General features: G+C 34.9%; 2 protein-coding genes across 3 annotated transcripts; both read left to right on the forward strand.

The window, feature by feature from the left end:
* Positions 1-242: 242 nt before the first annotated feature.
* On the forward strand, positions 243-9,116 carry LOC149833305 (cyclin-C1-1-like). Of its 2 annotated transcripts, none has more exons than XM_090012785.1 (9): positions 243-311; positions 486-589; positions 1,712-1,751; positions 1,968-2,012; positions 3,715-3,830; positions 3,939-4,053; positions 6,079-6,123; positions 7,399-7,546; positions 8,828-9,116. In XM_090012785.1, the coding sequence occupies exons 1-9, from the start codon at positions 280-282 to the stop codon at positions 8,936-8,938; spliced, it is 756 nt and encodes a 251-aa protein (XP_089868911.1). In that variant the 5' UTR covers positions 243-279; the 3' UTR covers positions 8,939-9,116. The 2 variants fall into 2 exon arrangements, with proteins under 2 accessions (XP_089868911.1, XP_089868910.1); XM_090012784.1 differs by having other exon boundaries at positions 264-311; positions 483-589.
* A 9,118-nt stretch (positions 9,117-18,234) lies between these two features.
* LOC149833306 (uncharacterized) lies at positions 18,235-26,211 on the forward strand. The gene is made up of 6 exons (XM_090012786.1): positions 18,235-18,370; positions 19,900-20,041; positions 20,161-20,299; positions 20,381-20,500; positions 20,593-20,698; positions 25,917-26,211. The coding sequence occupies exons 2-6, from the start codon at positions 19,968-19,970 to the stop codon at positions 26,087-26,089; spliced, it is 612 nt and encodes a 203-aa protein (XP_089868912.1). The 5' UTR covers positions 18,235-18,370; positions 19,900-19,967; the 3' UTR covers positions 26,090-26,211.
* The last annotated feature ends 989 nt before the right edge of the window (positions 26,212-27,200 follow it).

Below are 27,200 nucleotides of genomic sequence, written 5' to 3' on the forward strand. Positions count from 1 at the left end.
CCTGTGCTTCACTCGAATCCATATCTGAAATTTCTTTCCCAGTGTGTCACTATCGTTGCGAATCGGCCGATTCGTACAGTATTGGCCCCCAATCGATTCGCAACGCACTGATTCGACCTTCAGATATCCAAGTTCAGGAATTCAATAGGTAACGGGATCCAATCTCAGTTGAATTCCCAAGTCTATATATCCAAACACTTCTCAATGAAGGCGTTGTATTTGCTTCCTTGACGCAGAGAGAGAGAGAGAGAGAGAGAGAGAGAGAGAGAGAGAGAGAGAATGGCAGCGAATTTCTGGGCATCGTCTCACTGGTAAACCATCTTTTTCGTTTACATCTTTCTTGAGTTTTCTTCTGCACTCGATTGCCTCCCGTGGAATTCTGAAACTGTTCCACTATCTGGTCGTTTTTCCTCGTTCCCTGTCGATTCCCGCCCCCCCCCCCCCCCCCCCCCCCAATCTCTTGGGTTGTTGGGTGGTGACAGTAGGCAACTTATGGAGCAAGAAGACGTGGATGTGGTTCACCCACTTGATAAGGAGAAGGGCTTAACCCTCGAGGAATTCAAGCTTATCAAGATGCACATGTCTTCCCGTGAGATCTCTCTCTCTCTCTATACAACCAGTGATTCATATTTGTCTCCTTGTTTCGTTTCCACTTTGTCTTGACAATCTTTAGTTAATATGTGTAATTTAATGGAGTTCTTTTTCTTTATTGTTGTTTTGTGGGGGTTGCTTCCTTTTCTTTTTTTTTTCCTCTGAACTTCTATCTCGTGGGCGTCCTTATATGAAAGATAATGTGTAAACAACTTGGTGAAACTGTAGAGCGTGTGGAGTTGGGTTTCAAAAGATGGGCTTCATTGAGGATTTGAATTGGCAGTTCTGACTTGATTCAATTGCAGGAAATTGGCATGGCTGATGGGTTTTGATAATTTGGTTTGCTTCTGTATGTTTGTCGTGGTCTTGGTCTTGGTGTGGTGATTTATATAGGAGTCTCTTTTTCTTCTTCTTCTTTATTGAGGTCGCAGAGCATATGGAGTCTGTATAGGATAACTATGAGATGCACATTTCTCACTTGGTTCTTTTGTTTTCTTTCATATCGTGGACATCAACGTTGGTAATATTTGAAAATGTGGCCGCAATTTCAGTTTTCTAATGAAAAAAGATAAAAAAAAAACCCGAGGCTTTCAAACCAGTAGAATAAAGGTATGCTCCTGCTTTGTAATAGATCCTGTGAATCCCATGAAATACAATATGTGTATGTGCATTACTTTTTAGCATGCTTCTTTGTTTTTGCAGGTTTATGGTGTGATATGCATGCAGTTGGACATGCAAATATCATAAGCATGTTTTACATATAACTCTTGCCTTATGCAAAATGTATTGATTATACATTTTCCGAGTAAGAGATAAAACAATGAACTGATGATTAGCCATATATATGTAAAAAAATTTAAGCTGCCATCTTGTTGGGAAAATGAACTGCTTTTGGGTTCATGGGATGTTAATCCGAGTTAGAGAGAAAGCATGAACCTTATAGAATATTCTGCTACTAAGTTCCAAATTTCTATATATTTTTTTCAGAAAGTGCAACTCATTTATTCCCATTACATGTTTTTTGTGTTATTCTAGTTTTAGACAAGTGAAACTACTCTCATGATTTTTCTGACAGGTCTGTGCTTTTGTTATTAATATTATGGAACCTTCTTTTTCCCAGATATTGCAAGGCTTGGGGAACGAGTTAAAGTGCAGCAAAGGTTTGAACTTTTGCTTTTGTTGTTTGTCCAGCTATTTAAGTAATTGATAAACCTAGTTCTGGTATGCAAATGTGCAGATGTAGTTTGTCAACTAAGCAGCAAGTTTTTTTTTTTTGACTTATTCTTTTCCAGCCAAATTATCTTATTCTTGCTCTTGTTACTCTGAGAGTTTATTGATTATATAAATGGTTTTTGGTATTTCATTTTTCCTTTCAGGGTGGTAGCTACTGCAATTACTTATTTTAGACGTGTTTATACAAGGTAACTACTAGTACCTATTTTCCAATGACAAGAAATATTTTTTTTCAAATTACTGCATTAAATAGAACTGATTATTTTCCTATGTGAAAAATGTGTACATTAAGGGTGTGCCCTAAAGTTGCCTAGGTGAGAAGTGCAGTTGGGCAATCTATCTTGTGGACCTTTCTCTGGACACCTGCTGCTAAGAGATTATTTGGTTACTTTTGGGGATTGAAAAATCTTCCAAATTTTTTTCCTATATGCAGGACTTAATTTGTGACTGAATGAGTACATGATATAGATATGACTTCTGTGGTTCCTGTCCACAACATGATTGTGTGGTTTGCAGGTCACGTCATAAATCAAATCGATTAGCAGTGTGCTATGTTGCAAAGGCTCTAAAGTTTCAACAAATTAATACCAGCAGTTTTATGTGGAAAGTAACCTATTTTTGGCGTGAAGTTGCAGCTATGCATCTATATCAAGAACTCTTTCATAATGCCACTAAGCATGTGATTATTGCCTTCTTCAGTTGTGCCCTAAAAAATGTGTTCTTTGTACATGATTAATTTGCTTGGTTAAGTAGTTGTTTATACATGTTTCCCTCATCTTGAAGCACTTGAACTCGCATCACACATTTCCTCATCTTGAACCAAAGATTTCCTTTCAAGTCACTCATTTACCCATCTCTATGAATGTCTCATTTTCGTGCTTCGCATGGCCTTGGGACTCATGATCTAGAGGTTTGGTATATCCACTATGTGAACTGGGTTTTGCCTTTTATGGACCTGTAATTTATTCTGATGCAACCATCCTTAAATTGACATGGTTTTGGATATTTGGCTTTTTTAACATTATTATGCAATCCTGCTTAGCACTAAGGTACAGTCTTTAATGAAGATATCTCCATCAGATTTGTCACAAATTTTATATACTCACAAGGCACTAAGGATCAATACTTTTGTGTTTGGGATGTACGTGCTTGTAATAAGGTCCACGACCCAAATAGACATAAGTGGGAGGCATTTTGTATTGTTTGAAGGTAATTTGGTCATTGTATTAGGCTTCTTAAAGAAGTGAGGAGGTTAGAGGCTTCTCGAGGAAGCTAGATTCATGGGAGTCTATAAATAATGGTCCCTATTTTATATCTTTGAGCAATATACTCATTCAAGAGCTCTTCTTGAGATCTCTTGGCCTCTTTGGTCCTCTGGAGTGGATTTGGTTCATAGTTTAGGGAAACTTAGCTGGAGAGTAGGCTCATTTACTTAGGCTTCCTAATTAATTGAGATTTCATCTCACTCTCAACCCGTTCATCTCTCCATTCTACCCTCCTAGATATGGATCCAAACCCATTTCCCCTCTCTTCTACCTTGCTTCTTTCATTTCCCACCATTTTCCCTTCATTTCCTTCTAGTTCTATTCAAAACCTAGGCTAACAAGTTAGAGGCTTGTAGCCTTGTACCTTAGGTTATGTGCACCAATGGTTGACCTTCAATCATATCCATCCAAGATTGAGTAGAATCAAACCTTCAATATTGCAAAAGGTCCCCTATGCAGGGATTATTCTTGTTACCTGTAAAGGGAGAAGAACAAAGGGTAATGATATGTTCATTGTCTTCTATAAATACTGAATTTATTTGATTATTGTTTTATTATGTGAATTTTGTTTCTTTCTCTGTTCTCATTGTTAGTGAATCTATGCCCTTTTTCTTTTAATTTCCAGAAAGAGCATGACAGAATATGATCCACGTCTAGTGGCACCTACTTGCTTGTATCTTGCAGCAAAAGCAGAAGAGAGCACAGTACAAGCTAAGCTTATTGTATTTTATTTGAGAAAATGTACACATTTTTTGTCTCTGTTAACCTAACTAAATTCCTAGGATAAGTGGTGTTTTTCTGAACAGCCCTCAAGTTGCTGTGCATAAAATGCATGTGTTGCTCATGCAGGTGTGGATGATAAATATATCTTTGAAATTAAAGATATTCTTGAAATGGAAATGAAGCTTCTAGAAGCACTTGACTACTATTTAGTTATTTATCATCCATATCGCTCATTGCTTCAGTAAGTGTTATTTTTTGTTCTGTCGTACTATTGTTGGCGTTCATGATTGTTTGCATATTCTCTGTAAATTGCTATTTCTATGACATTGAATCTTACAGGGTTCATATTTTTATTGGCATATTTCTACCTGATAAATTGTTAAAAGCCTTGGTTGACAAAAATTTTTCTCTTGTTCAAACTATGGACAACATTTTGGTGAAGTTATTCTAGGCAAAATATGTGTATAAAGAGTCAAAGAATAATGGACTGAATTGATACTGCACTACGCTTTGCTGTATTGATAAGCTTCTGTTTTGCTTGACCATTTCATAAGATTCCTGAAGAGTTATTCTAAGTGCAAATGGTCCAAAAAAATAACACATGGAATCTGTGTTGCATTGATGTATGCCACGAGGACCTAATTAATAGGCACAAATGAATATCCAACGACTCAAAGACTGATAAGCAATGCCAATTGAACATGTCATGTAAAATAAACGATGATTGAAACTAGATCACTGATTTTCTTGCTTGGTTGCCTTTTACATGCAATCCTTTGAAGAACCGGGAAGCAAGATGCATAATGCTAATGGAAGGATTTTAAGGCTTCAGAAACACCTATAGTTTTGTTTTTCTTTTCTTTTTTCCTAATACAGTGGAGTGCACTTGTCATATAGGTTCTGATATATAACACATCTCATTTTTTCTGTTAGGAAAGTTTAACTTTGATCTGATTGAATTGGAAATGGTTCATATCTCTCATGAACTTGAGGTTTATTGAAATCAGGTGAAGTTTGTGGACAGTTGTCATGTATGTTGCTGGGGAACTAGCAATTAGTTGATCCTAGATTCCTCAACTTTGTGAAGTTCAAAACTTTCAAAGCTTTAATGATGCATCTCGGTCAATAACGTGCATGTGTCTTGTCTCACATATAAGAAGTTAATACTACCAGGAAAAGGTGAAAAAACAACAAGGCTAAGTGTGAATAAGTAATTTGCTGATAGGAGGTAGCAGTTTAACCAAGAGTTGGATGAGAACATTACAAGCTATGCATTTTACATTAGTATCCTGGACTTCAGGGTCTGTCATGTGTTTATCATGTATACTATATGACTTTTGTGTTTCGTTTTCATACCATGTTCCCTTTCTGCAAGGCAGAACATTTAATTTGCCGTAGCTGAGACTGGCCCGGATTCATATAACTTGTACAGGTGAAGTCAGCTGAATGATTGAGGCCTTCTAAACAGTGAGCATTGGTTATGGCAAGTCTAATGTGACTAGCGAACTTGTTTTCTGGTCAAGTCTAGTTGGATCATGTTCAAGTTAATTCATGCTTTTCCAGCTATTAGTAAGAATCATTGATTAGATTAAAACAGTAAAAAGAATTTTATTCTCATGAGAACAAAAAAAAAAGATGTTTAGAGACATGTTACCATATACTGATTTTGGATGAGTGCTATATGAAACTCATATGGCCTGGTAGAATTTTTCAGTTACATGTCAGCCACTCATATTGTGAATCTGTGATCCTTTAGATTATTTCTTCCAATGGTTTCATTTTCTTGAATACATTCTCATTCTACACAAACAAGAGATAGATGTTAATTTTAAATTCTCTTCTCAGACTAATGGTTTTAAATTTAGTGTCTTCCAGCTTAGAAGGGTCTGAAGAATTATTAATTCTGCAAGAGTATATAGTAAAATCTCTGCCTTTGGCTGAAATAACAAATATACATGTTTTTGTGGCAGTTGTGCTTGATGGGATTCTCTTTTTTTTTTTTTTCTTTTGGTGGTTGAAGTATGATCTATCCAAAGTAACTCCAGATGAGAGATGTATAATATATTCGGGTATTTTTATTGAGGACTCGTGGAGTTCAAATTGTACTTGTTTTTTGTGTTTCTGAATTAAGCTAATATTCTAGTGATGCATTAGTTTCCATATTCGTTTATGTTACTCTTATGTTCTCTTTATTCACACATTTTATCTGCCCCTTTCTAGTTTCGTCATCTTTCTCTGATGCACATAATTTGTTTACTTTGCACAGGCTATTGCAGGATGCTGGTATGGCAGATTTGACTATCCCAACCTGGTAAGGGTTTTATTGCCTCTTTCCTCCAGTTTGCGACAAATTTCAACTTGAAATTGTCAGCTTCTAGTCTTGCTATTGGATCTTGAGTGTTTCCATTCTATTGTTTCATTAACATGTCATACATGAAGTTGCAATTTTCAATACCCAGCAGTCAAGATTGAGCCTTAGTTTTGGGTAGGAAAAAACAAAAAAGTGATGCTAGAAGATGGGTGAAAGCAAAATACATGTAATAAAAGATCACTTCAACGAAATGAGATAGTTGGATGGTTAGGACACACTATCAACTGAGGTGTCTCGGGTTTGAATTGCAAGGGGGTTATCCCCCAGCTTGCCTATCCCCCAAAAAAGAAAAGCACTTCAACGGCTTTAACTAGCAAAATAAAAGATAACATGTTACTTTCAAGTTTCAGCAATAGTCGAGTTACAGACCACTATTCTTCAGGATGTTATAATGCCATTGAATTTCAAAGTATAGTCTATTGTTTTAGCATTTGAGATCCACACTATTTTAGAAAAAGAATTTCATGGATAGCTTTGCTATTAAATTGCTGGTTCCTATATCAGAAGATCTCAATTTGTCACATGAGTCTTAATGGTAAATGAAATATTTAATTTCTGAGCTTCACATTCCAAATGAGAAGACCCAAATTCCAGCCAACTTTTTCATTTAAGAATTGTATCTCCTATTTTTGTCCATCCATGATTAACTTAGCAGAATGATTCTCTTTTTTCTAATTGTTGTTTCTTTGGTTTGTCTTCAATTCTTGATGGAAAATGATGCCTTCACCCGGGTCATGTATTTGGAAAATAAGTCCTAACAACAGTCTGCTTCCACCGAGTTATCAAAGTTTTCTCTCCAACATCTCCTTGACCCTTCTTGTTAACTTCAGATATAGCCGTAAGAGTAGCATGGTAAGAACTTGAATTTTTGAGTTCTAATCTAAATCGATCAATCCCTACTTGTTCTTCATATGATAGTGCAATTAAATGGAGAATCATTTAACGAAACAAAGATATGATGGTATTGCTGAGACCCATTGGATTAGGTGGAAAATTTTAGGCAACACTTAATTTTGGGCAGCAAAGCATGGAAAATGTTGGCTACATTCTGAAGCCAATAATACTGTCATTACCAACATGATAATTGGATGTAAATTTCAAAATTTTGATTATCTGTGTTGAAAAGGAAGTTTACAGTTATTTTTGCAGACACTTATGTTTTGAGGGAAGATGTGGTCCATGTGGAAATGCTAACTCAATAAATGAATGATGCAGGTCCATTGTCAATGACACCTATAAAATGGATCTCATTCTTATTCATCCTCCATACACGATTGCCTTAGCCTGCATATACATTGCAAGTGTACTGAAAGAGAGAGACACAAATGCATGGTTTGAGGAGCTTAGTGTCGATATGAACATGGTATGAATTAATTACATACTATCTGAGCTGTTGCACTTAATTGCATGTATCTGAGGTTTTCTCAGCTTTGGCCCTAATATTTTCTTTGTTGGTCCTCTAATGTCATATTATGTTTAAAGATATATAAAATACATGTTAATTGTATCTTTTGGATTTTGGTAACCTTGAGATGCCTTCCAAAATATACAAGATACATGTCAATTCTATCTTAAAGATGTCTTCCAATCGAGCTTTGATGATCAGCTCTGAGTTTAAGCTGGTGTGGAATCAGAGTGAGAGATCCTTTTCCTTTATGTCAGGCATTGATAAAATAGCATCAGGCCAATGTTTACTTTGGGAAGAACAAATAACTGATGGCATTTTTTGAGAAGCTATGGTACCAAGAACGTGGAATTCTAGAGTCTGCTAATTCTTTTCACATACTGGAAATCTAGGTTTTCAACTCGGTATCTGGGTGGGATTTAAGGTGGATTTTTGGATTACAGTTGGATGATCATATCTCAAGAGCCAGTGAAGATCACTGTAGCATGGTATTGGAACTAAACAGATGATTTTGGCTAATATCGTATTCGTCCTGCACCTAGTTGAGATGTGTGCTATTGGCAAAGGCCTTGGTGGTTTCACAGTTCACACTCTTGGACATCATCTAACCCCAGGTAACATTTAGAAGAGGGATGTTACTTGATAAGAGGAGTGTTTGTCTTAGGTTATCTTAAGATGCCACAACTGGAGTTTGGAAGGAGGTGAATTCCCTTTTTTACTTTTTCTTTGTTTCATTTTAAGTGAAGAACCATCTCGGGACAGAAGAAATGTACGTTGTCCGATATAGGTCTCAAAGTGAACCAAGATGGGTTAGATGGGCCAATTAGGCTTGGCCTGTCTCGGTCCAAGCAGGGCCTGACACACTGGCCTGCTGCAGTCATGTTAAAGTTTTTGTGATAGTATTAAAATCTGTTATATCTTCATATGCCTTGAATCATACATGATAGTATTAAATTCATTCTATTTATTTTATTGATTATCCTATATTTTGATAAGTTGTGCTGCATTAAGAATTTATTTATGAACTTTGGTAACTTTGTTAGGACAACTGCTTTTTTATTCTTTTGGCATAAGGAGCTTTTCCATTTTTTATATTGATCTTTAAGTGATATATGTTTGAATGTGCTCAATCAATTTGACATAATAGTCATACTGAACTTTACTGTTTGTTTAGTCGCTGGTTTGATTCTCAGCTTCTTAATTAGTGAGATTCTAATTTTTGCTTGCTTTTTTTCACAGATTAAGAATATTGCGATGGAAATATTGGATTTTTATGATGCACATAATAAACCCACTCCTGAAGACAGAATAAATGCAGCTCTTAGCAAATTAGCTGTAAAGTTCCAATGAGCACTTCATCGACCACCGCTATAGTTTACTTCAATCTTGTGTACAGATAAGTGAGGAGGGGAAGTTGCTATTTTTTCGGCTGAAAATCTTGTTTCCCTGGTGGAAAAACAAATTGTACTGATGCTCGATAGAGATTTTCCATATCCTTTTATGACAAAACGGACAGTGGTATGAAACATATCGTGTCTATTGCTTCTTAGTTATTACATTGTATTAATGGAATTCATGCATTGTTCATGTGCATGGCGCTACAATTAATTCATAGAATAATTTGTGTCTAAGCTTGGGGGTCCAATGAGAGGTCTGGATGGTTTGGTCTTACTATCATAACCAAGGGGTCTCGGGTTTGAATCCCCATATGTTAGTGCCCATCATTAATAAAAATGGCGATCTCAGGACTGTTATTGATTATAGACCTTTAAAAGATCATGCCCCATGGATGACTTCCCTTCACCCCAGACCGTCGCTATCTTAGATTAAAACAGGATACAAACAAGCAAGATGATCAGGCACAGTGGCACGCTAAAAGTATGCAATCACATTGCACCTGATCTTTTTTCTTTGCTCATAAGGTTGCATTAGTAGGATCTAATAGTTAACAATTGGGAACCCATGTTGGAGGAATTTGCAAAGTACAACTACTGGACTTCAAGGAAAATGAATTTCAAGGGAGTTGTGGACTCTCTCTATTGTTTAGAAGCATAAATAACTCCTTCCAGGATTTAGGTTTTCAACTACTGATTTCTGACCATGTTTGGAATATGTAAATGTGTAGCATGAAATTTGAATAGCAAAGAATGTAGCAATAAATTATATCAGATTTAATTGCATCACTCGTATTTAAATATTTTTGGCAAACAAGTGACATTGAAATTAAACATAAATATTAATTAAACTTACTCTAATATTAAATATTTTAAAATAAGTCCAAAAGTATGAACATAAAAATAAAAGTTCATTACAATGAAGTATAATCACTTTATTCAAAAAGTTTTTATCATTGAAAAAATATCTAATTTAGTCTTCACTTATTCCCATCTCTCCATGGATCCGTTCACAATTCATGTCTGTAGGCAAAGATAGAAATACATTTGTCAAGTGCTTATTCTCAGCAAGAAACTTTATAATGTTATAAAACAATGTCTTCTCAAGATTTAATGCACATAATTCATTTGTCGTATTTTTTTGCAAAATAAATTTAACATCATCGGCCATTGTCTCTAACAAACTCTGAATTGCTAAAGGTAATGGAGTTAAAACATCATTTAGTTTCTTCCTTATCCTACTTTTTTTTATTTCCTATCATTGCACTTTGAGAAATTAGTTGAGAAGATCTAGTAGAACAGGAGCTATCTGCAATAAGTGTGGATTGTTACGGATGCTCTTGGTAATCATGGTCCTCTAAATCTTCTGGCATTTCTGAAATGTAACAATCATCGTTAAAATTTTGCATGAATGACTAATTTAAATTAGTGAAACCATCATTAAAGGATACAATAACTCAACCATTTGCCTAGTCATTTCCTATAATGATGCAAAGTTGTGTCTAGTTTGCAATACTCTTGTCACGAAGATATTTCACTTTGGATTTAACCTGTACATGCAACAAATACGAGTCAAATCATAAAATTAAATTAAGAAACTCAATAAAGTAACACAGACATACCTTTATATAATCTTCCCATACTTGAGACGGTGCAGTAACACAGTTAGTTGCATGAACCGCTTCAATGCATAAATTCATCAATAAGTTATCTGCATCTTTAAGTTCTTCCCCAATGAAATTGAAATTTCACATCTTTCACATTGTCAGCAATATTGAAATTACCTTCTACTATCGTTTTCATATTCTCAAATACAATGTTATCCATATTTTCTGTATAAAATAAACATCAAATATATACAATACAATGTTTAACAATGTTGTAATCATATGATAGAAAATGCATTCATCACATAAAAATATTAAATATCAAAAGACATCATTATTCATGCTAATTGCATTATAATATATAAGATTATGATGAATCAAATAATTTGATAACTATTAAAAATCATCTTTGTTCAACTATTAGGATGTACATCATCCCATATTTTTTTGCAAGTTCATCTCTAAAATTATTTCATTCATCTTTTTTGTGTTGTGATCCTGGTAAGCCTTATATCTCTGCATCAGGATCATCTTTATGTACTTCATCATTGCTTCAACAATATTAACATTTTATTCGTCAAACATGTCACCTCCTATACATTTAATGAAATTATGCAAGACACAACAAGCTAATACAATTTAGTATGTGTCTTAATAAAGTATTGAAGAGCTTATTTTAAAATACTAAATCGCTGCTTTAAGATATCAAACACGCGTTCAACAACATTATGAAGTTGAAAATGATGATGGTTGAACATTTCATCTTCTTCAATTGCAGGGCTACCAATTCTAAATTCTCTCAAATGATAACATGCATCACTAAATAGTGCTAAAAATCCTAGAACATTGGCAAAACCACCATCTACTACATAATATTTTTCTGCATTAATAAGTTTTAAATATGATGTAAATGCAAATGATTATATATATTAAAGTCATTGCAATGAATTTTGTACTTACCATGAGTAACTATAAGTTTATGTTCTCATCTCCTAAAACCCTATCATCATAAGCAGGACCTTCCCAACCAAACATATTGAAATTTTAGGTCAAAAGAAATGACTAAAAGAACATTCTGTGTTATATTATGATTTTGGTCATGCCATCTCGATTGATCATGACGTAGAATGAATGCTGAAATATGTGTTCCATCAATTGCTCCAATGCAGTCTTATTTGCATTATACACATAATCAATTTAAAATATAATAGATAATTTTATTTAAATAATTCAGATAAAATATATATATATATATATATATATATATATATATATATATATATATATATAATAAGATTTACATTGAAGTAAGGATAAAATTTTGAATTAGACAAAATTCTAGGTGGTATTTTTGAAGTAGTTTGTCTTACAAAATCAAGAAATAATTATAGATTTAAAACTTTATGAAAATTAATGACTAATTATTTTCTAAGATATGAAAAAACGTCCTCCTATAACATGATTCTGGACATAATGACCGATAGTCGGTAAGAACATTACTACTTATTCTTCCATCATTACATCCCTTGAATAAGATAATAATTTCTCATGTAATAGATAACATAAGTGACAAAAGGCATCCTTGGTCATTCTTGTAATGACCCAAAATTTAACTCAAATTTTGAGGATTTTTTTACAACAGCGAAACTATTCTATCCATTCCAGGTTAAGCATCTCAGGTATGTAACAGGGAAATAAAAGCAACACTATTTGTTCCATTACCAATGAAATTTGATAATAAACTAAATGTTCAAAACATTACAAAAGTAGAAATGAAAATATCTAAGCTAATTCAAGTTATCCCGAGAACATAAAAAATTTGTGCATCATGGTCTCTACATCATCCCGCAATCACACAATGACGTATATTCTTCACTTGAAAATGATAAAATAATAGGATCAGATTATAACCAGTATGAGTAGTAGAATTACTATGATTATGCATGTGTATAATATAACAAGGATGTGCAATGATATTGGATATTCAATGAATTATAAAGCTATTGCATAACATGGAATAATTAAATTAATATCATAGGAACATTTAATATCATAACTCATTTCTGATATATTAATAAGCACAAATAAATGATAACAAATTCAAGTACAGAATCTCGTAAATTTCACATGAATCAAGAACATAAAATATTTAATTTAAATTTCTCTTTAATTATCCTGCGAGTACTCGCAGGCCAAGGCAATCGTAACAGAAGGGAACATTCAGAGGTTTGTTATGCGAGGTGTTTTATTAACCTGAATGTCTAACTGAAACTGAAATCCTAAGAGAGTAGTTTAATAACCAAGAAAACCTTCCGAAGGCCAAACAAACAGAATGCATCATTAACTTCTGCAGAAGAACTTGGACCTATCACCTAGGACAATTTAGTAGTTCGGGTCTCCTACCTCCAAGGACTGGGGACCAACGAGCCATTGTTGCACGAAGCTAATTAATAAATGTCCCTGAAGTTGTGTACTACCTACCCTCTCCATGGTAAGCCTGAGTCTGAGTGGGTTACTTATCATATAATTTTCTATTATCCGACCTCTTAGGGATTCTACATTATTTGAATCCAGAAGCTCAATGTTACGTGTACTTATTTAAGTAATAAATCATACCGCAGTAGTAGCGTGTTTCCCAAATATCCCCACCTTAGGTAATCAACTTGTCAAATATCAATTTATTCGTACAATCCCACTTAGTCTGCTCTGGTACCTTTAAACCGTCAGGCAGGAGTACCCTGGTACCTTTAAACCAGTCAGGCAAAAACTCAGGGTTATGAGTTCACGTGAATTAGATTTATAAGGCATTTTAAGAGTATGTGTCATACCCTTAGATCTATTAGTTGCAAGTCTATGATTCGGCAACCCATGCGACTTTATTAATCCAGTACTACATATGACATCTATTTACATATAAGGGCATAACCCGTATTCACATGGCACCACTATGTTTCACCCGAACTGTAGGCTCGACCATAAGCTCATTTTGCAAGAATCACGAGTAGCTTAAAACCAATAGTCACTAAGCATCAATGCAATTGTAAAGTTCATAAAAGCAAAAATCGCAAATGTCATAACTCTACTATTGCTAAGTCATTAATACTATATTAAAATTCTCATATGAACAGTTTACAACAAATTTTGAGGCAAAACACTCATATCATAGTTTTGTCATAAAAGAACATTTTTAAGAACTATCTAAGGTAAAATACGCTGACTGCTAGATTTATGTCTTTGAACATGATGCAAAAAAACATCTACTGTAAACATGCAGACACTGATTTTTGTCATGGAACTTAACATCGAAAATAATCAAGGTAAATACGCAAATCTTGGTTTCTATCATTGAACTTAACATCGTCATTTATCTTGCCGATTCATATATAAAAAGAAGTAGGTTTCTCATATCGAATCGGAAACAAGGATAACGCAGAAATTCAGTTTCAGAATACCGAAATCAAAAGCAACTACATTTACCAGGACTCAACTAAACATTTTCATTTGATAAATTTTCCTTGACTGTCTCAAAACAGAATTTTCAACTAAGGTATCTTATGTATGCAGAAGTTGTAACAGACACACCTACAGGTGTAGAAAATTTAACACAAACATGCATATATGTGCAGACATTTTAATACACAGATGGGTGCAAAACATTCCTTTAATACCCTGTTTGAACCATATTGTGCAAAAGTTTTAACCCAGGCACATATGTGTCTAAATGTGTTAACACACACATACGGGTGTGCAGAAAATTTTTTAACACCCAGATATGTGTGCAGAATCTTTTCCTTTAACAAGAAAGGCCCTGTTTGAACAATACTCACGTATGTGTGCAAAAATATTACACGCACACACAGATGGGTATGCAGCATTCTTAAACACGTGTGTGTGCAAAAGTATCAACCCACACACATATGGGTGTGCAGAAATTTGAGCACACACATATGTGTAAAGAACCATTTTCTTTTAACAACAATTATCAAACCCTATTAACAGAATAAAGAGAGTTGAGCTATACAGAGTAAAATATATAAAAAATGGTAAGGACAGATTTAAATGGTATATCAAACAACGATTTACCATTCAGGCCCAAGAAAAAAATTTACTGATTAATAAGCCATACTCCTGTGCAGAATCAGTCATAACAGAAATTTTCTCATTGAGTCTATTAGCTAAACACGTAGATTTAGAAATTCCCTTCATTGACATAATACCGAATACATCAGTTTGTATAAAAATGCCTGAACTTTCAAAAGCATATCCAATGTGGTTAAATTAAAGATGAAGAAAATGACTCATTGGAACACTGAATTAAATTCTAAAGGCAGAACCATCTATATAGACCAATTCACTTAATACGTCCGATTTTACCTTCATCACAGAAAGAAACCTCAAATACAACCATGGCATCCATTAATATAACACCAGGGTAATATAACGTCATCCATGAGGTTTTCAGATACATCCATGTATGGTCACAACAAGCATGACAATAATCAAAATAAAGATCAAATTCCTTGTTTTTTTTTTTTTTTTGATTTGGGTTTGTATTGCAACTCACGACAAGCTTGAGACAAAGTACACAGTAAACCACAGAAAACCCTACCTTTATGTTGAATCGAGAATCCAACCTCTTGGCTGCTTCCTACTCTCTTTCACAACAGGACCCACAATCCAACACGGATCGGATCCCTCCTGAGACTTTCCAGTTCCAATCTAAGGTTCGACTCTTTTAGTGTAAAATTAAAAGATTCAAACTTCTAATATGGATCCCATATCAAAATTTATAATTGGACCATTACCATTTCGATGTAAAATCTATACTAAGATATCGGAAATTCAATGTCAAAGATCCAAACAATGCATTTTGGATCTAGTATCAGATATTCAACCAAGGTTTCTAAAATCTGATATCGAAGAACTGAAAAATATCCAGGATCCAATATCGAAGATCCGAATAGGATATTAGGAATCGAAGAGCCAAACTGGATATTCGAGATCCAATATTGAAGATACAAATAGGATATTCGAAATCCAATATCAAAGATCCGAATAGGATATCCGAGATCTGATATCAAAAATCCCAACAGGATATCCGAGGTCCAAAATAAATCAAAATAAAATCAATGAAAATATTCTCGTTCTACATTTTGGCCATGGAATTCAAGTCTTTTTAGGTGATAAAATTTACAAATGTTACAATTCTGGTTTGGTTAATACAAGCCACATCACCTGTTCCAATTATTTCATTAGTATAATATTGTCTTTATATGTCCCTATTTAGTGCAGGCTCTCGACTGACATATCTATCAATGGCCCAATCTATGATATCATACACAACTATTGCCATGGCTGATAATCTTAGCAACTATTTGTCATCTTTGATGAAATTGAAGGCAAGACATCTGTAAATTTGCATAACATAAAGATAAAGTCAAAATATGTTATTAGAAAATAAAAACCACAAGTGGGTAAATTTTTATTGAAAAACTTGTTTGTCCTTGAATACGTTGAAAGCCTACAATTCTCAGTAGAAAATTAAATAAAAAAACTTGACAAAATTTTTTATTGAAAAACTTATTCAGTATTGCAAAAATTATGAATGTGTTGTGTGTGTGTGTGTGCACGCATATGGGTGAACACAGATGTTAGATTCCCGTGCGAAGTGCAGGATAATAGGTGGACGCACAAGCACACTATAGGAAATTTCAGTTTTGCTGGCGCAACATTTGAACCAGTAAAACCCTTTACTGGCGTAACAACTACGCTAGTAAAAGCCTCGCCGATAAGGCTTTTACTAGCGCAATTTACATTCGCCAATGAAAAAGTCTTTCATTAGTGCAACTTTTGTGCCAGTGAAAAACTTTTCGTTAACGCATTTTCTGTGCCAGTGAAAGGCAGTTTTACTGTCATAGCATTTGCGGCAGTAAAATCCTTTATTGGCACAACAACTATATCAGTAAAAGCCTTCTCAATAAAGATTTTACTGGCATCATTTACATTCGCCAATAAAAAAGACTTTCACTAACATAGCTTTTACGCCAGTGAAACCAATTTTCACTGGTGCGTTTTTTATGCCAGTGAAAACCTTTATTGCGCCAGTGAAAAACAAAATAAATGCAGGAAAATACCTTTACTGGCTCTAATTTAGCGTCAGTAAAAGACTTTTACTGGTTACTTTTACTAGTACACTTATTTAATGCTCTAGTAAAAGTGGCAAATATTAAAAAAAACAAACATAGTGATTACTGGCGCAGCTCTAATACAATACAAACCAACATGTCATCAAATTCAAAAAATCTATGAAGAGAGCTTTCATTACAAAAATAAAGAAAACCCCTGAAAGAAAGCAATCAGATGATAACTAGTTGTGACATCGTAGGAAAGCATGGATTTGACATACTGTCATCCATTTTAAATTTTATGGCATCTTCTGTGAAGTTCCTTATCTTTGCGTCAGGTTTTGTTGTTGTTAGCAATAATTCTATCAATATCTTCACCACTGATTGTGCTGTCTTTGGAGCTGAAAACCATTTCAGCACCAAACCTCACAATTTGCAGTAATTCGTCCTTGTTAATAGCTGTAGCAAAAGCAATGTAAAAAGTTACAACAATCTCATTCTCAAAATAAATCAATTAAATGAGAGTTTTCCAAATGAAGATTTAGAAAAGAGAACAATGGACATAATGCATGCTTTTTTGCTCTGCCAATGGACTTTGAAGGTTTATTGCAAGAAAAATTATGGACAAAATTCAAACCTTCAAGATGGATGCAAAGCATATTCACTCAATAAGACCAGGGATGGCAGTGGGGTGGAGTGGGGCGGGCCGGGGCCGGGGACAAGGTCTCCACCCCTACCCCGCCTCAAGATTAAAACCTCCATCCCCGGCGGGGATGGATTTTAACCTCCACCCCCGCCTTCATCCCCGTTTCATGTCCTCCATCCCCGGTTCAAACGGGGATGAGGCAGGGAAAAGTGGCAGGGACGGGGCGGGGCGGGGATCGTGGTGGGGGTGGGGAAAAGGGTATGGGTATGGGTATGGGTATGGGTATGGGTACGGGTGCAGATGGGGTGATGATGCAACAAAAAGTTAGTGGATCATGGGAGTGTAAGCCCCGTTTAGTTGATCTAACAGTGTAGATCGAGTGCTATGATTGTTTGCACGGCCAAAGATGGGTTCAGGGCCCACCACAACTCAAGCTCCACACACGTCTCAGCCTGGCTCTCCGGCAAGGGTGGTGGTGGGGACCCAAAAATCCTCCTCATTTCCGAGGCCACAATTTCTGCAGGAATCAGCCTGAGAATTCGGGAGGTAGGATCGGGTGCAATCACGACACAAAGTTTGTGCATTAAGCACCTGATTGCCCTCCATCAGGCCAGGCCCTTTCTCCAAGATGGAGGTGATCAGGTGCTTAGTGCACAAATATTTGTGAAGAGTGAATGTGATTGCACAAAAAAAACGTGCCTTAACTTTTTAAGAGCATGACGCGTGGCTGGGGTGTAATGGAAGCAGACGGACGCCTTCTGTCAGTTACTTGCAGCTGGATACCAAAATAGCTTATGAAATTTGGTTTATAGCACAGTCAATTCCGAAGTCAGACAAACCCTCTATTAAAAAAAATTCTAAAAAGAAAAAAACCCTCCATCGTCTTCTTCGATGAGAGTTATACCCGACCTTGAATGAGATCTCACTTGGCGGTGGTTTTCGGCATCTCCTCCTCCTAATCGATCGGTGGTTTCCGGTGTCTCCACTTCCTGGGCATTGTTTCCTAACAGGTTCTCTCTCTGATCGCTTCCCTTTTAGGAGTGTGCGTCGCACTGCATTTCATCTGAACCTCTCTCTATAATACTTGTTATATAAATCTTTACAAAGGGAATCTCAAAAAGTTCAAAACGTCTCGACCTTCTTCTCGCCATTTGTCCGAGAACGTTCTTTTCCTTCTTTCGCATCACCATGTTGGTGAGAAAAAGAGCAGAGCAGTCATCCATTGCACGCGGACGGCACTCGCCTAACTTCCACAGGACTCTCTCTCTCTCTCTGGTCCTCTTGTATTTTTGTGAGCATGCAGTTGTTAGAGGTTTTATCTTTGTTTTTATTTTTATTTGGGTTAATGGCCAAGCGTGGTGATAGTGTCCAGGCCTCTCTATTGTATCAATCTCATCCAAACCTTCAAGGTTCTAATTTTAATGAAACAAGAAGCATCGATCCCCTCCAAAATCAGTTGAATCGCCCAAAACCACTTGAATGTGGGGTGAATCGGTATGCATGTAAAAGTTTTAAGAAAAAAAAAGGAAAAAATCGTTTTCTTCTACTGTTTCACACTTCCCAGTTGCCCCTTCCCTGTCTCTCCCTGCGACCCTGTGTGTGTGTGTGCAGGCGCACAGACGCATCTTGCTTTAATATGAAATTAGTTGTTCTATACAGTTATATTGAATGGCAATAAAAAGGTCCAGCGTTTGCGGGCACACATGGGCCCCATGCGGCGGTGGTCTCGTAGACGCTCCTGTTCCGCGAATCAAACAATGTGAATGTAACATAGATAAAAGGTTACATTAAGGACATGTTTGGTTCGATCACATGAGATTTGGTTTCTAATTTGCGTGAGAAACAGAATCTCATTTTCCTTTGCAACCAAACATAGGGTACGTTTGGTTGCTCCTTTTCAGAAAGGGTTTTCCTGTGATTTGAATCGAAGGGGCTGCCCTGTGATTTGAAATCTTATGCTTTTTAGAAAGTGATTCTAAAAAGCAAGTACGAATCACAGGTGGGCTCCTGTGATTTGAAATCTCATGTTCGGTTGCTCCTTAGAAATCAGATTAACTTTCTAATCAGAATGATCCAACCAAACATACTCATGAAAATAAAGCTATGAGAAACAGAATCTCATTTGCAAACGAGGGTCACTTTCTAATTTGTGTGAGATTCAAAATCACATGAGACACCATGTGATTCTGAATCATTTTTTAAAGAAGCAGCCAAACATACCCTAAATTAAAAAAAAAGTTCAAATCTACTTAATTTTGTCAATAATAACAAAATCGGTCGTCACCATATCTTACAATATGGGCCAATACTGCCTGAAAATCTGAACCTAGTGATATCCTAGCACATAATGAAATGGTCTCTTGTATTTGTTCATTCTGGTTGACTAGTTAAGTCTTATTATCTTTTTAACTTGAATGATCTATAGCTTGCATTAAGGTCTCTTCTTGATGGGGTGATTTTTTGTCCTTTTATTTAGTAGAAATTAATATCTAATCCTTTTCTTATAAAGAAACTAATTCTTTTCCTTTTTTCATGGCAGTATCGTTATTCAGATGTACATTGCAGATTTCCTGCTTTTGTTCTGCTGATTTTTTCTCAACCTGTCGTATGGCTGCCTTGACTATTTTGCTTTGCCTTCATGTATGCTTTATTGGCAGCATGTCTTCTGAGCTTGGAAATATGTTAGTTCTCAGAGTCTGGAAGCTTCTTAAATTTAATTACAGAGCTCTTGAGTTGATATTTTTATGCGGTTATGATCACATTCTCATTTGTAAAGTTCCTTGTATATTTTGTTTGACAGAACCGACATAAAAACATTAAATGTTGGAGAGGAATTATATAATGAAACTTTGCCTTTACAAATGGGTAACCGGCGTTACAAGCTAAATGGATTGAAGCCTTCCCATTGGTATGAAGTGAAGATATCATATCCTGCTTCCGTATGTGTTCTAGTTTCCCTCTCATTCTTGATTTTCTTCAAGATACTGTTTTAAATTAATAAAAACTCAATGGCTCATTAGATTCCAGCAAGCATTTCCCTTCAGCTGCAGAGGGGCATGTCTGAACAAGGGCATGCTTTCAATCTGAGAAGATTGCTTAATACTGAGAAGTTGATTTTCAAAGCTGAAGATCACATTCTGGTTAGTCGTTGTATGTACTGATTGGTTGCAGATGTAATCAAGAATAAACATATGATATCCTTTGCGTATACTAATGTTGTTCTGGTTGTTAGGGGAACTCTGGGGACACTGGTGATAGTGTTGTAGTGTATGTTCACCTTGAAGGTATTGTTGCAAAGCCACATCTAAAGGAGAGAAAATTTATCATGTTTAATATTGGTAAGGGATGTTCTATCTTTTATTTCATATTACATGTTGTGCACACAAATGTGCAGATTCACAATTCTTAGGCTGTGGATTACTTGGGGCCTTATTAGACGTGGCCTGATATAGGTATTGGAACTATTTTCCAGAGACATTTCAAAATTGATGTTAAGGGTATATGTTAGCCGGCTCAGCCCTTGCAACAATTTTTGCTATTGGTGTTTGTTTTGTTATCAGGCTTGTAACCTATGTCACAAGGATATACCATTTTATTAGCGTGTCCTTGGTGACACGACTGGACATGCACAGATATGTGGACATGGGCATTGACGCCTATGACCATTATTTTAATATTATTAATATTATTTCAATAAAAGTGCATTTTTAATATTAAAATATAAAAAAGTTTTTTATTTATTAAAATTTAAAAAATTCATGTTCTCCTGTCCTATTTTCCAATTTTTTTTTGAACTTTTGAGTTGAACATGCATCACTTATCCTTGTATTCGCATATCTTTATGATGTATAGCTCGTAACTTTGTAAATACTTTGTTGATAAGTGTTATATATATATATATATATATATATATATATATATATATATATATATATATATATATATATATGAGTAATGCTCCGGTGCTCTGGGAGAACCTACTCCCACCTACTAGATATCACAGTTGTAGGTTGCATCTTCTCAATCAGACCTTATAGATGTACATTAACACAATTTATATGATAGGAATCATGCTTTGGATTAGGGGTGGCAAAACCTGACACGACCCCCCAACCCGCCTCTTAGGCGGGTTTGGGTTGGGCTTAAGCCAACCCGTTTAATAAACGGGTCGACCTGCCTAACCCGTTTATTAAATGGGTCAGGTTCGGGTTGGGGGTATGCCAACCCGGCTGGCCCGTTTAATAAACGGGTTAGGCGGGCGGGTCAACCCGCCAACCCGACCCGCCAACCTGACCGCTACCCACCAACCCGTTTTCCCGACCCAACCCATTTATTAAACGGGTTGGCGGGTCATGTCGGGTTACCTGTTTATTAAATGGGTCGGGTTAGTGTTTGCCACAGCCGACCCGTTTAATAAACGGGTCGGTTCGGGTTGAGGTATGTTGACACGCCAACCCGACCCGATTGCCACCCCTACTTTGGATCATGTTTTTTGACATCAAAATAGGTTTTTTTAAGTCATGAAATTTTGGTACATTGTGAGCTGTTGAATTTTGAAGATCTTAAAAAACCTACATGCATGCCATAATCACATGATCCAAAATTTGTTTTCCACTAAATAATATCATATATCTATAGGGTCCGATCAATGATAAAAGCACTCAAATTTTGAATATTTGAAGCTTCTATTGTGTGGGAGTAGGTGCCCCCAGAGCTCCTTATATATATATATATATATATATATATATATATATATATATATATATATATATATATATATATATATATATATATATATCGTTATTATTTGGTGCTATTGAAGGCTCAGAACTATTGAGTATAAATCACATTTTTTTCATAGTTTTGAGATCTTTTTTATAGATCAGACCTTATGGATGTGATCTACAAGGTTTATTTAGTAAAAATTGAGTTTTGAATCATGTGATTGTGATATGTAAGCAGGTTTCTTAAGGGCTTTAAAAATCAATGTCTCGACAATGGTTAAAATTTCATGACTCAAGAAAATCATATTTTTAAATTGAAATAACATGATATAGGGTTTGATCTTTAGCAAACAAGCCTTGCTGAACACATCTATGTGGTCAGATTGAATTTATAAAGCTTGAATCTATGATTTCCAGCTCAATAGTTTTGTAAAAAATATTTACCCTATATATATACATATATATATATATATATATATATATATATATATATATATATATATATATATATATATATATATATGGTGTGGACGGCCTTGATACTTTTTTTTTGGAATCTAACTTCACAGATGTGATCTACGTGGTTTCTTTATTAATGACATATAATCAGGTTTTTATAAGGATTCTAAAATCAATGGCCTAATTTTTTTATAAATTTTCTAGCTAAATCGTATTCTCTCGTTGAAAAAGCATGATCAAACAGTTGATTCGTTGCAAATGGATTATGCTGAACACATATGTGGGGTCTGATTTATCAAACATGGCTTAGAGCTTTGAAAATCCATACCATCTACACTATATTCACAGTTAGGAGGAACCAATTCCCGTGTATATATATATATATATGTGTGTGTGTGTGTGTGTGTGTGTGTGTGTGTGTGTGTGAAAATTGGTTCTTCCTAGGTGTGGACATAGCCAATTTTTTATGTCTCAAGCTATGTTTGGTAAATTTGACCCCACCAATGTGATTAGCACGATCCATTTGCTAAGAATCAACTATCAGATCATGTTTTTCGATGAAAAAATGAGTTTTTTGATTTATAAAAATTATGAGTTGTCTATTTTTAAAGCTTATAAAAACCTACTCATATGTCATAATTGGATGATCCAGAAACCTTTTCCTACTGAACAAACCATGTAGATCACATCTATAATCTCTAAGGTTAGATTCAAAAGCGAAAAGAATAGAAAAATTGAAAATTAAGACTGTCAGCACCCTCCTACCATTATTTGGAACACATCTCTCTCTCTCTCTCTCTCTCTCTCTCTATATATATATATATATATATATATATATATATATATATATATATATATATATATATATATATATATATGAGAACCGAACATATTATACCTTTTTTTCATTAGGCCCCATAGTTTGAAGTGTTTTATGATAGATCTGAACCGTTAGATGTGTTTAGCATGCTCGACTTAGTGGGAATCAACTCTTGGATCATGTTTTTCAAGGAAAAAATGTATTTTTATGGGCTAAAAAAATGATGCCTTTCCGGTGATCCAAAAGTCAGTTCCCACTAAACAAAACCTATAGATCACATCTATGGTATTGAATGTGAGAAAAAATTTTGAAAACTATGATTTTTGAAGGGTCAGAGCGAGCCCATATATATAGAGAGGAGAGAGTAATGTCAGACCTTAATTTGGGTTGACTTTATCAGACACCGAGACACTCGTGAAATGCCTGTTTCATGCTCCTTTTTTTTGGTTTTGCACTCTTTAGGGATTTAGCAGCTGTCTAAGACCCCTGCTAAATCCCTAAAGAGCGCTAAAAAACGTGCACGCGTGCTGTTGATTGCCCGCACAAGCCCCCGATATTGTTAGACTATACATTGCTTTCTCTCTCTCTCTCTCTCTCTCTCTTTATATATATATATATATATATATATATATATATATATATATATATATATATGGGTAACTGGTGTTTAACATTAGACGATTCATCCACGTTAAAATGATTAAAATACTTTTAAAAATGCTACTTTTGAAAATGTACAATTACTTTTTGAGGTCAAAAAAATGAATTTGTTGGATTCATAAAGTTTCTTTCTTGGAAAAGGTGTTTGACTTCTCAATTCTCTCCAAGTTCAAAAGATCTCAAAATGCCCCAAAAGTAGTTAGATATTTTCAAAAGTTTCAATTTTTAAGGGTATTTAGTCATTTTAATAGGGTTAAATTCATTTAATGTTAAACACAATTAGCTTATTGTTAGATTAATTCATATATATATATATATATATATATATATATATAAAGAGAGAGAGAGAGACATATGTAGTGTTATTAAAAACGTGCCTCAAGATGCAAAAAACGTGTCTCGCCTCAAGGCGAGGGGTTTTGTCCCTTGAGGCGCAGGCATAAGGCACAAAAGCCCTGAGGCGCCTTGTTTTGGTCAAATGGGTGTCAAAGCCCCCATTTGACCAAACAATAGTGTTACTCAGTCGGGGCCACTCATTATCTCGTCTCTCAGTCTCTCTCCCACCTTTTTGCTCGTCTTTCACCTCTCGTCTCCCGCTTCTCCCACCTCTCAGCCTAAGAAGAAGAAAAAGAAGATTGCTCCTCTGTCAGTCTCATATGTGAATCTCTCTCCTCTGTCAACCTTTTCTCTTCTCTGTTATTGCATGCATACCTATGTGACAGTTTATAGATTTAATGATATTTTAATAGAAAAAAGTCGCTTTATAGATTTCAATAAGATTTCAATAGATAAAGGTTGATAAAGCTCTTTGCAGCATGGTTAGCAAACTCGACGAGTCAGCTCGTGACTTGCCCGAGTTGGATCGGATCGGTCCCTAGCCGAATTAAAAAACAGTATCTTAGTTAGGGACTAAACTCATCAAGTTTGCTAACCCCAAGGTGTTATGCAGCTGATATATTATGATAACAGAAGTTGGAGAAAAAGTTGGAGAAATAGAGCATGTGTATTGTGTTGAGTTTGTAGACATAAGTTAGATTCTTTAGTAAATTCAGCAGACGCAATACTAATGACATGATATATTTTTAATATTGATTTTCACTCATCAGATATACATATAAATATATCAAAACCACCAGCTTTAGATGCTTCATAGATGTATACATGTTATTTTCATCTAAATAATTGATGCAATTGTGATTGCTGCATATTTGGTAGAGTGTTTTACGTTGCTGATACACATTTAAGTATTTGGGTCTTTTTCCTTTGTTGTTGAATGATTTTATAGAACCGTAAATGCTCTTTTATCTGGATTTTGATAACACTTATGCTTCGGTTTTGCGTCATTGCTTGCTGAAATTAGATTGAACATACAAGAGACTCGTGCTTTCTTTACTACATATGGCTATTTTCTGGATGTTTTTTTAGCTCTGTTTTTTTTTTCCTGCAAATGCGGCAAGCGATCAATCTAATTGAAGAGAATTTTGGTTTCTAATGTTTGAAAAATAACAGAAATAAGATCTCATGCTGTGAGAGAATTTTGGTTTCTTAGATACTTAAGTAGATCAAGTTGTTGCATTAATGTTACTTTTACATGTTAATCTTATATTTTTTCAGTATTTATTTGAGATTTTTTATTTCTGGTTGGTTGTTGCTTCATCAAATAAAGCATTTTTTATTTATTTAAAATTTTAGGTATATTTTATAGTTTCCAAAAAAAAAAATTGAGGCTTACGCATTATGCCAAGAGGCTTATGCCTCGCCTCAGATTTTGGTGGAGCACGCTAGGCCTCAATGCTTTTCACAACACTGGGCATATGTGATTAGTTCTTGATAAATCTTATTTCTGTCAATAGTTCTCTTATTGATTTTATTTTATTTTTCTAAAAAATGCAGTATGTGATCCACTTTTATTTGGGATTCCACACGGAGCTTGGTGGGTGGGCATGTTAGCACTACTTTGTATTGGATTTGCATTAATTATTCCTTCTTTCCTTCCGTCATATTTGCTCTTGAAGGATCAAAAGCCACCCTGGTGCAACCAAATGCTATCATCGAAGGCTTCATGATATTTTAAATGCAACTTTAATGATATCCATCTATTTTCACTTGCATATTATCAACCATTGTGTCCCTTCATGTTGAAATGCAGAATTGTTTGTTCCTAATGTACCATTTCAAGTGACCACTATATTATGTTGAGAATTTCTTGGGCAAATGAGCTTTTTAAAATTTAAATGGAAAATAACCGTACTGGACAACAAAAATAATGCATTTTCCCAAATGTTAAACTTTTCGTAATTCCTCCCATGTTCATAACCGCAAATAATTCTCAATTTAGGACCGATTTACCCTTCATACATGCGACCTAATGAATGTCACGAGCATAGTGACACTTTTTTTTTTTGGCAAAATCTTGTTTTTCAAAAACTTAGAGAAATTGAATTTTTTTCATAAATCTTGCATTTTTGGCAAAATTTCAGCAATAAAAAATAATTTTAAAATAATTTTATAAGAAAATATTAATAAAAATTATTTCAAAATAAAAATACATCATTTTTTCATGATAAGTAGCCATTTAAAACGTAAATATTGTGTTTAAATTGTGGTATTTATGTTTTTTTATATATCTTATGATAATTTGAAAATCTTGCCAGAATTTGCTGTTTTAAACTTTCAGGCAATTTCTCACTATATTATCACACGATTTTCGTAAATCTTGCGATATTTGTCACTATGGTCACGAGTAATTTTATTCTGCCTGTCCGCTAAGTCAATTTCCTCACTTATAGGAAAATTTTCAATTAATTTTTTGTCCGTAAAAACAAGGTCGCTGCTAATTTTTGCGTTTTACCTAGGGTGCATAAATCTTAAAAGGTTTTGGGATCCTTAAAAGGTTTGCGTTTTAACTAAGGGCACTTAAAATATATGCGGTCCTACTTAATAAATTCACAAATAATACCAAAAATGCTCTAGTAAAATATGTGGCTCTATAATTCTTTTTGCGAATCCATGCTTAAACTTGTGTTTGCACATTTTTGTTTGCGGTGGCGCTGTGATATCTTTTGAAATAGACACTTTTCTTTAAGATCGCATATATTATTTTTTTTATTGAAAGGCAAGCAGGGGTCAGGCAGACCCCTACCAGTTACACTGTACCATTGGGTTTTGAACCTGTAA

Source organism: Nuphar pumila, chromosome 7 (genome assembly GCF_984573655.1).
Source record: "Nuphar pumila chromosome 7, dmNupPumi1.hap1.1, whole genome shotgun sequence".
NCBI lineage: Eukaryota > Viridiplantae > Streptophyta > Magnoliopsida > Nymphaeales > Nymphaeaceae > Nuphar > Nuphar pumila.

What these genes read in the sequence shown, in the direction of transcription:
- LOC149833305 (XM_090012784.1), top strand. Translation starts at nt 280, where the DNA reads ATGGCAGCGAATTTCTGGGCATCGTCTCACTG. An exon ending in CGAGTTAAAGTGCAGCAAAG is followed by an intron (nt 1,752 to 1,967) that starts GTTTGAACTTTT and finishes TTTTCCTTTCAG; the next exon opens with GGTGGTAGCTACTGCAATTA. An exon ending in TTAGTGTCGATATGAACATG is followed by an intron (nt 7,547 to 8,827) that starts GTATGAATTAAT and finishes TTTTTTTCACAG; the next exon opens with ATTAAGAATATTGCGATGGA.
- LOC149833306 (XM_090012786.1), top strand. Translation starts at nt 19,968, where the DNA reads ATGGCTGCCTTGACTATTTTGCTTTGCCTTCATGTATGCTTTATTGGC. An exon ending in TCTTCTGAGCTTGGAAATAT is followed by an intron (nt 20,042 to 20,160) that starts GTTAGTTCTCAG and finishes TTTGTTTGACAG; the next exon opens with AACCGACATAAAAACATTAA. An exon ending in AGATATCATATCCTGCTTCC is followed by an intron (nt 20,300 to 20,380) that starts GTATGTGTTCTA and finishes ATGGCTCATTAG; the next exon opens with ATTCCAGCAAGCATTTCCCT.